General features: G+C 38.2%; 1 protein-coding gene across 1 annotated transcript in view; it reads left to right on the top strand.

Moving 5' to 3' along the window:
• Positions 1 to 6,194, top strand: part of LOC308651307 (alpha-1,3-mannosyl-glycoprotein 4-beta-N-acetylglucosaminyltransferase C-like) — a gene marked incomplete at both ends in the record, with an annotated part of 8,837 nt that extends 2,643 nt beyond the window's left edge. The window contains one exon of the mRNA XM_081298224.1: positions 4,966 to 6,194. Coding sequence (XP_081154350.1) covers positions 4,966 to 6,194 — 1,229 coding nt within the window. The remainder of the gene's footprint in view (positions 1 to 4,965) is intronic.
• Positions 6,195 to 10,313: the final 4,119 nt, after the last annotated feature.

Below are 10,313 nucleotides of genomic sequence, written 5' to 3' on the forward strand. Positions count from 1 at the left end.
ATCCCAGTGGCTTGAAAGGCTGAGACAGGATCACGAGTTCAAAGCCAGCCTCAGCAAAAGCATGGCACTAAGCAACTCAGTGAGGCCTGTCTCTAAATAAAGTATAAAATAGGGCTGGGGATGTGGCTCCGTGGTTGAGTGACCCTGAGTTTAATCCCCAGTACCTAAAAACAAAACTGTATGTGTTTTTTCCAGAACTTTCTTTTTTCATTTAGTATTATTTTGTGATATTCCTTTCTCTTCTTTTTCACTTACAATCCTATTAATAGAATATATAATAGGATTTGCAGTACCCTGTTATATAACATTTCTTTCACTTAATATCATATTTGTATCATACTATATATATAATCAAGATATTGCAATTGTTCATTCACCCTTGAGTCACTGCAATGTTTTGACCCATTCTTCTGCTGATGAACACTAAGGTTACTTCTAGGTTTTTACTACTAAGAATGTTGCTACAAATATTTTTGCACACAAATCCTTATAAACACATGTGAGAAATTCTCTAGGGTACATTCTTAGGAGTGAAATTGCTAGAACACAAGATAGGCATATCTTTGTTAGATTTTTTTGCCAAATTGTTCCCTAAAATAGGTTACCAAAAGAAACTAAGAGTACACCCACCATAGTTATCACTGGTTCACTCTCTACTGCCAATTATGCTTTAAATAAACTGACATACTAAAGATTTTTTTTAGCTGCTCAGGAGCCTGAGGCAAGTGGTCACTCAAGCTCAGGAGTTCAAGGCCAGTCTAGGAAACACAGAAAGACCTGGAATAAAAAATAATTTTTTCAATGACTTATCAGTTTGTATTCCCACCATCAAGATACAAATCCATGTTGTTCTGTATCCTTGCCATCTGTTACCATTGTCAGATTTTTCAATTTCTGAAATTCTTTGGTTTTAATTTGTTCTTCCCTGATTACCAAGGCAGTTGAGCAATTGTCTATTGATAATTTATGTTTTATCTTTTGTGACATGACAGTTCATCAATTTTGTCCATTTTTCTAATTTTTTTTAGTACTTTGTTATGGTTTGTCTATAAGATGTCCCCCAAAAGCACCTGTGTTAAATGCAGAAATGTTCTGAGTTGAAATAATTGGATTGTGATAACTATGAACTAATCAGTCCCTCCCAGTTCAAATGGATGGGGTGGTAACTGTAGGCAGGTAGGACTTGGCTGCAGGAGGTGGGTCACTAGGGGGAGTGCCTTAAAACAGGTTCATGTTCCCTGGAGCCCCTTCCTCCCCTACCTGGTCTCTCTGCTTTCTGTCTACAATGAAGGAAGAAGCTTTCCTCCACCATATGCCCTCTGCCTCACTTTGGGCCTAGAGCAATGGACTCAGCGATCCTGATTAAACCTTTGAAACCATGAGTCTGAAATAAACTTTTCCTCCTCTAAATTGTTCTGGTTTGGACATTTGGGACACAAAAACCTAACACATACTTATTTTTTAAATTCTTCATTTCACCAGTTACAATGTACTTTCATTCTTAATACTATTTGTATTTTCTTTCTAAGTTTAGTTAATCTTTTTTCTAACAACCAACTTTTATTACTCTTCTTTAGCCTTTAATCTATTGTATTAATTACATTCTGCTTTGACCTTCTTACTTCCACACTGTGCCTCCCTTAGTTTTATTTTTGCCCTAGTTCCTTTGTTTCTCATTTCATTTATTCTTTGTGTTGCATTGTAGCAAATACATTAAAAGCTATTATGTGGGCTGGGGATGTGGCTCAAGCGGTAGCGCGCTCGCCTGGCATGCGTGCGGCCCGGGTTCGATCCTCAGCACCACATACAAAAAAACAAAGATGTTATGTCTGCCGATAACTAAAAAATAAATATTAAAATTCTCTCTCACTCTCTCTTTTAAAAAAATTTTTAAAAAAAGAAAGCTATTATGTCTCCTCTAAGTCCCACTTTAAACCATTTCCCATAGGTTTTGGTCTCTGGTGTTTTATACCATTTACTTCCTAGTAACTGGTAATTTCCATTTGGATTTCTTCATCAATCCTAGAGATTTAAAACAGTGGTTTTCCATTTCCAAATGGAAGTTTTTGGTTAGACTTCCATGATTACTTTCAGTTTTACTGCATTGTAGCCAAAGAATATAACCCATATAATTGCTATCTTCAGGACAATTATAAATAAAATTGGCTTCATTGTCTAATATATGGTCAATATCTTTGAAGTATATCTGAAAGTATATATGTATCCTCTGATAAGCAGTACACCACATACACATAAACCATGAATTTCTTTAATTATGTTATTTAAAACTCCTGATCTTCATTTTTGTTTCGTCTGTTGATTTCTTTCTTTCTTTTCTTTTCTTTTCTTTTCTTTTTTTTTTTTTTTTTTTGGCACTAGGGATTGAACCCAGGTGCACTCAACCACTGAGCCCACATCCCCAGCCCTTTTTTAGATTTTATTTAGAGACAAGGTCTCACCAAGTGACTTGGGGTCTCACTAGATTGCTGAGGCTGGCTTTGAACTTGCAATCCTCCTGCCTCAGCCTCTCAAGCCATTGTGATTACAGGCATGTGCCACTACACCAAGCTATTCTCTTGATTTCTGACACAGGTAAAATGTTTCTAAGTGTAATTATGGATCTATTATTACTGCTTACATTTCTAAAGATTTATTTCATGCATAACTTTGAAATAGGTAAGTTCTATTTGTCAAGATTTGTACAATACATCTTTTTTTGTTACTATCTTCTCAATATTTCCATGTCCTGAGTGTATGTATTTTGTCATACAATGTAGAGAGCTAGATTTCATTTAACATTTTTCCAGATGTCTCTCTTCCCTATGGGTCTTGGGCCAATTTAGAAACACATGGGAGTTGGATAAGGAGTTTAGTAAAATAATCCCCCACCCCTTCATTTCACATAAATCTGGATTAGAAAGAGCATTTTGGGTCCAAGAACATAATCAGCTTTCCAATACATCACACTACCACCTGTTCCAATGCCCTTAAGTCCCAAATCTGAAGAAAGAAACTCAAAGCCTGAAAAAAAAAATGGTCTTTAGAGTAGGCACTTAAATATTCAAATAGCAGAGTTGCACCTGCTTCTTGCTCTGCTGTATGGAAATTTTTGACCAAAGAAGATGAGAATGAGGCTGCATATGCATGTTGCTATCATAACCCAGTCCTAAAATAAAACCGTGGGTCAAAACATTTCATATTTGCCATCTCATTTAATAAATCCATATTGTCATGGAGAGGGAAGTGGGAGTACTTCAATACTATTTTAAGAAAAGCATGTTCCAGTTTAAATAGGTTTCTACAAGAAACGCAGGCTAGTTTTCATCCCCACAATCTCCTCTATACCTTCTTTCCTGACCCTATCTCCTGGACTTCTGACACCTTTCCACTGTGCTCTCTAGGTTTCATGGTCAGTCATCAGCAAAGTTCCCTTTCTTCTTATAGATGGACTGTCCATGGTCCTGTCTAGTTGTAGCCTCTCCACTTTCACTAGATTCCACCTCCTCTTTTTTTTTAAAGAGAGAGAGAGAGAGAGAGAGAGAGAGAGAGAGAGAGGGAGAATTTTTAATATTTATTTTTTAGTTCTCGGCGGACACAACATCTTTGTTGGTATGTGGTGCTGAGGATCAAACCCGGGCCGCATGCATGCCAGGCGAGCGCGCTACCGCTTGAGCCACATCCCCAGCCCTCCACCTCCTCTTAATTACTCATGCACATCACTTCAATGAGTTGCTCTTTTCTGGGCCTTTTTTTCTTTTTTTTTTTTTTTTTTGGTACTGGGGATTGAACCCAGGGGCACTCAGCCACTGAACCACATCCCCAGCCTTACCCCCCCACCACCACTTTTTAAAAAATTTTTGATACATGGTCTCTCTGAGTTGTTTAGGGCCTTGCCAAGTTGCTGAGGCTGGCTTTGAACTTGCAGTTCGTCTGCTTCAGCTTTGCAAACTGTTAGGATTATAGACATGCACCACTGCACCTGGCTCCTTAGCCATCAACTTTTTTGTCTCCTATATCATATAAACATGCTACAATTTTTCTAATCTTTTTTTTTTTTTTTTTTTTGGTACTGGGGATTGAACCCAGAGGCACACAACCACTGAGCCACATTCCCAGCCCTTTTTAATATTTTATTTAGAGACAGGGTCTCACTAAGTTGCTTAAAGCCTTGCTAAATTGTTGAGGCTAGATTTGAACTTGTAATCCTCCTGCCTCAGCTTCCCAAATTGCTGGGATTATACGCATGCACCACCATACCTGGCAATTTTTCTAATCTTGATGAAAGAGAGAAAACCTCTTTTAACACCACACACTTTTTTTTACACTCATCACCTTACTAAAATTACTCTTGTTCAGGTAAGTAACCAATGGCTTCCACATTGTTGTACCCACTGGTCACCTTCTAATCTCCAACTTACTTGATCTATTAGAGCATTTGGCCTTTGAACAAATGAATCACGGAGTCAATAACCACCAAGGGGCTGGTGGTGGCAAATCTGTTCTCAAGCTAAACTTTTAAGGGATTTTTGTCTAAATAAATAAAGTGGAAGTTCTTCTAGGAGAAAGTCCATGATGTGAGAGTCCTGGGGCTCGAAAGAACAGAACTGAAGCCAAGAACTCCAGGTAACAGAGAGGAGCAGGAGACAACAGGTAACTATAGTCTTTTCCTCTAGAATGAAGCTCCTAGAAAAATTTTAATATGTCATCTTTATCCATTACCTCCCATGTGATTTGAGAAAGGTAATGATTTAAAAAAATATATTTTTAAAAAAGTTCTCCTTTGATCAGAGAGTAATTCCTAATATGGTTCATATTCAGTTCTGGGGAAGAGAAAACTTAAACAACCATACATACATATGAAGATGGCCTCTAGGAAGATCTATGAGTGTATCATAACCTCATACCTAGCAACTGCTTTCCACATTTCTCTAAGTTGATAAAGGTCCTCTTTTCTCCCAATCCTAGAACTGCTGACCATAGGGATTTCCTCAGTGCAGCGTCCCCTAGGGAGCTACCTCTTGGACACCCTGCATTCCCTCTTCTTCGCTTCTTCCTTGAGTGAGCAGAAATACTTCATTGTTGTGGTACACCTGGGAGATCCTGACTCCAAATGGCTTGATAAAATGACCTCCAGCATCTCCATCCTCTTTAAACAACATATCCAGGCCAGGCAGCTAGTAGTGATCAATACTCCTCCTGAAAGCTATAATCCTCTGAAGAACCTTAAGAAAACCTTTAATGACACCTCTGCCTATGTAGCTTTTCGCTCCAAGCAGAACATGGATTACGCCTTCCTCATGAACTTTGCTACCAACCACTCTGACTACTTCCTGATGCTTGAAGATGATGTAAAATGTGCCCCAGAATTTGTCACCCAGATTGTCACCACACTCTCTGCCTGGGAAAGGAAATTTTGGGTGATTCTGGAGTTCTCTCAGCTGGGCTTCATTGGAAAACTCTTTCACACGAAAGACCTACCTTATTTTGTTCGTTTCCTTCTCCTCTTTTACCAAGAAAGGTCCTGTGACTACCTTTTGTCCCATTTTCGTGACCTTCGCATGCAGCAAAAACCAATCCGATTTTCCCCCTCCCTTTTTCAGCATGTGGGCAGTTACTCATCCTTTGATGGCAAATTCAATATCCTCAAAGATAAAGAGTTTGAGGACGATGACATTGGCCTTCCCAGTAACCCTGCTGCCACCATTTATACCAACCTTAATGTCATCAATAACTCTCTCCTCATGAATGCCTACAGCTTTGATAAAAATTTCTTTTATAGCAAAGAGGTTAAGGCTGGCAGCCATGTGACTGTGATTTTGGACAGGCCTGCTACAGTGTACCGAGTTCAAGTGCTGACTGGCTCTAAAGTAAAGAGGAGGAATCAGCTAAAAGAAGGGCAAGTAGAACTGGGCTATGATTCTACCAATCTGATCCATGACTGCGATGACTATATTCTCCTAGGGATGCTAGAAAATGGCATCTTGAATAAGCAAGTATTATCCGAAGATTCTGGGAAGAAGGTGAAATGTGTGAGATTGCTTGTAACAGCCACTTTACCCTATGGATTAATAGTCAGAAACATCAATCTCTGGGTTAAAGAAAATTTAAATAATATACAAAAAGCCATTGGTGTTTCTGGGAGTGAGCAGGTTGGAAGTAGAGTCTACAGAGATAACAAAACATTAAAGTCTTAAAATTGGCAAGGGACATGTCTTTCTGGGTCCTTTCAGGAATCTTTTATTTAGTTGTAGATTGACACAATGACCTTATTTTATCTATCTATTTTTATGTGATGCTGAGGATTGAACCCAGCGCCTCACACGTGCTAAGCGAGTACTCTACCACTGAGCCACAACCCCAGCCAAGGAATCTTAAAACAGAAGACAAAGCCTGTTGAAAGTCAGAGTGAAGGTATTGCCAATGTCTTGGCTTGGCACAGAATCACGAGCCACCACAGCTTTGTAGATTCAAACAGCAATCTTTATTCCCGAACTCACACCGGCCTCCACACACGCTCTCGGGCAATCCCAGTTCTCCTCCGCCCAATTCACCTACTCCACGAGGCTTTTTTTCCAATATCCCATTTGAATCTCACGAGAACTCAACGGGAACAAGCAGCAGGAACACCCTAATCCCGGCAGCAATAATCTTCAACATCCAACTTCCCTAAAACCCCTATTGTCTTAAACCGGGAACGCCTTAAAACCAAATTATCTTAAACCCGGATACTTCCTAAAACCTGGATCCACCCTGGTCATTGAGCAGGGTCACCTTTCTCAAACACACATGCAAGGTCACAGCAAATTTCCAAGGCAAGTCCATTTAACATGGGGTACGCTGGCAAGGAAATATCGATGCGTCATTCCTACTTGGCAATGGCCCTCAGCATCTCCCCCCTTCTGATTAATTAAACAACAAGCAATGTGGCTTAAGGACCGTGCCTGGTAGGTTGTCCAATTCAACATATGGTTCTTACCCATCATGGGAGAACTGACATTTAGGCGTCAGCTTCCTGTCTTAGGTTGAATCCACTGCAATCAGATCAACCCGTCACTGACTACCAGTCCAGCATTCAGCCATGCTTGTGGATAGGCCTATGCACCAGTGGGGGGGTGAGGTTCTTGCCTCACCTCTGTTGGCCCCCAAATTTAGCCTTGGTGCCAGTGGGGGGGTGAGGTTCTTTGCCTCACCTCTGTTGGCCCCCAAATTTTAGACCATCACTAGTAGAAGGGAGGAGGATACAGAAATGCCACGACACCAAGCCAATTGACGGCTCCTTTGGAAAAATTGCGTCACTGGTGACACCATCAGCAAAGATATGCCAGCATTACCACAATTAACATGGGGTGAGCTGGCAAGGAAATTGCATCACTGGTGACACCATCAGCAAAGATATGCCAGCAGTACCACAATTCTCTGCACCAGACGATAGTTCACAATGCATACAACTGATGTATAGTCCAGGCAAGTTCTGCAGGCAGTTCAAAGTGGAAGAGTCTATCAATATGTCCATTTCTTCCCTTGATTGAGCATAACTTGTTGAGTTATATTCATTGATGCATCAGTTTATGCAGTTTACTGTGATAGCTATCATAGAAGCTGTAGTTTGGTTTTATCTCAGTCTTCACCGGCACTGGGATGGAGATGGGAATTCTGGCAAAGATGCTAAAGAGACATTATCCTGAACAGAATTATTAAATATAATGAAAAGGAAAGGTGAAAGTAAACAAACAGATCTGTTAACCTCCTTAAAAAACAATCCTTAACAGCTGTTTATCTAATTTAAATTAGTAAGCAAACAGATCTGTTAACCACCTTTAAAAACAATCCTTAACAGCTGTTTACCTAATTAAAATTAAACCATTTAAATCACGTGAATAAAAAAAATTCTGATCCATTTTTTCATGAGCGCTCCTCATATATGAAATATGGACATACACACATACAGACATACAACACAAAACAGTGCACACATAACATACAACACATAAGACAATAAAGGCCTTGTAGTTTTACCTAGGTGAAATCTCCATTGCAATGTTTAAAAACTCTAGTCAAAAAATAAAACACAGTCAAAAAATAAAACTGATCAGAAAAACATTAACCTAGGTTTGTATGAGCTCAAAAAATAAAATAGAACTTTACGATGTGGGAAAAATGCAATAATAAAATAGATATTGAAAAAAGCACCGTGGTTAATCACTGTCGCAGATGTAAGAATAGCCAAGCTGGAGCTCTGGATATCAGCTGTTATGGATTTGAGTCAAATCATCTTTTTCTTCTGTAGAAATTGCTTTAGTTAATCTCTCTGGAATCCAAATTGGCTGCTGTTCTCCCTGTGGAAACACACAAACGGAACCCCGACTCCAGACAATAACTGGATCAGGACCTTTCCATTGTCCTGTTAGAATATCTTTCCAAAGTACCTTAGGCTTATGTACATTTTTCAGATACATATGTCTTTCCGCAGCACTAAGTCCTGATGAATCCAAATTTAGAAAGTTTAGAGTAAAAAGGGTTATTTTAAGTTTATCTTTGGGGGATATATACCCCTTACCAATTCCCTCTTTTTGCTTTAATAGGTATGTTTTAATAGTTTGATGAGCTCTTTCAACTATGCCTTGTCCCTGTGGATTGTATGGGATTCCTGTTATATGAGTAATACCAAATGATGAGCAAAATTGTTTAAAAGAGGCAGAAGTATAACCAGGACTGTTATCAGTTTTTAACTGTTTAGGAACACCCACAGTGGCAAAATTTTGTAAGCAATGAGCTATAACATCTTTAGTTTTTTCTCCGGCATGAAGGGAGCCCATCAAAAATCCAGAAGAAGTATCAACTGTAACATGTAAATATTTTAATTTTTCAAATTCTGGCAAGTGTGTGACGTCCATCTGCCAAATATGGTTAGGTATCAGTCCTCTAGGATTGACTCCAAGATTAACTTGTGGTAAAAAGGTCACACAATTTTGACATTGTTTTATTATATGCCTGGCTTATTCCTTAGTTATTTTAAAACGCTTTTGTAAAGTATTAGCATTAACATGAAACCTTTTATGAAAATTTGTAGCTTCTTCTAATGTAGAGAAAATATGTACATCATGTGTAGTTTTATCTGCTAAATCATTGCCCAAACTAAGGGCTCCAGGCAATCCTGTATGTGCCCTAATATGTCCTATAAAGAATGGATCTTTTCTGTCCCAGATTAGACTTTGTATAGTGGAAAACAAAGAGAAAACAGTAGAGGAAGGGGAAATCCTACCAGCATCTTCAAGGGATATAATAGCATTAACTATATATTGACTATCAGAAAATAAATTAAATACAGAATCTTTGAACATCACAAAAGCTTGTAAAACTGCATTAAGCTCTACCTTTTGAACTGATTGTTTGGGTACTAAAAATGTAAAAGTTTGATCAGGGGTAACTACGGCTGCTGTACCATTATTAAACCCATCAGTGAATATATTTGGAGCATTCATGATAGGTGTTTTCCTTGTCATTTTAGGAAAAACTACAGGATGCTTAGACCAAAAAGACAACAAAGGATTCGATGGTAAATGATTATCAAATGAAACATTAGATTTACACATGATTATTGCCCAAGTATTTAACTCATTAGCTAACTCATCAATTTGATCCATAGTATATGGAGTAATAATTTTATTGGGAGAAATTCCAAACACTCCCTTTGCTGCTCTTATTCCTTTGAGTATTAATTGTCCTACAGCCTCAGGATACCCAGTAAGAATAGTGTTAGGAGAATAAGATAAATGTATCCACAATAATGGACCTTCTTGCCAAAATACTACTGTAGGAATATTTTTTGTTGGTAGTACAATAAATAATAAAGGCAAACTTATATCAATTCTATCTAGATGCATATTTTCCATATATGTTTCAATAATTTTTAATGCCTTTCTAGCTTTAGGAGTTAACATTCGGGGTGAATTTGGATCTGATGGACCTTTTAGAATATCAAATAAAGGTCCCAACTCTCCTGTTGGTATGTCTAGATAAGGCCTTATCCAATTTATGTCTCCCAATAACTTTTGAAAATTGTTGAGTGATTTGAGTTGATCTACTCGTATTTGAATTTTTGGTGGATGGACCATGGTTGAGGATAATAGAACTCCTAAATAATTAATTGGAAAATTTAATTGTACTTTATCTATTGCTATCTCTAGATTATAATTTTTTAATAAGTTCGTAAGTGTGGCATAACATTCCAGCAATATGTTTTTATCTTTATGTGCTAATAATACATCATCCATAGAGTGAAATATTTTTAGTTCAGGATTTTGATTTCTAAG

Source organism: Spermophilus citellus (assembly GCF_964194105.1).
Source record: "Spermophilus citellus genome assembly, chromosome: 6".
NCBI lineage: Eukaryota > Metazoa > Chordata > Mammalia > Rodentia > Sciuridae > Spermophilus > Spermophilus citellus.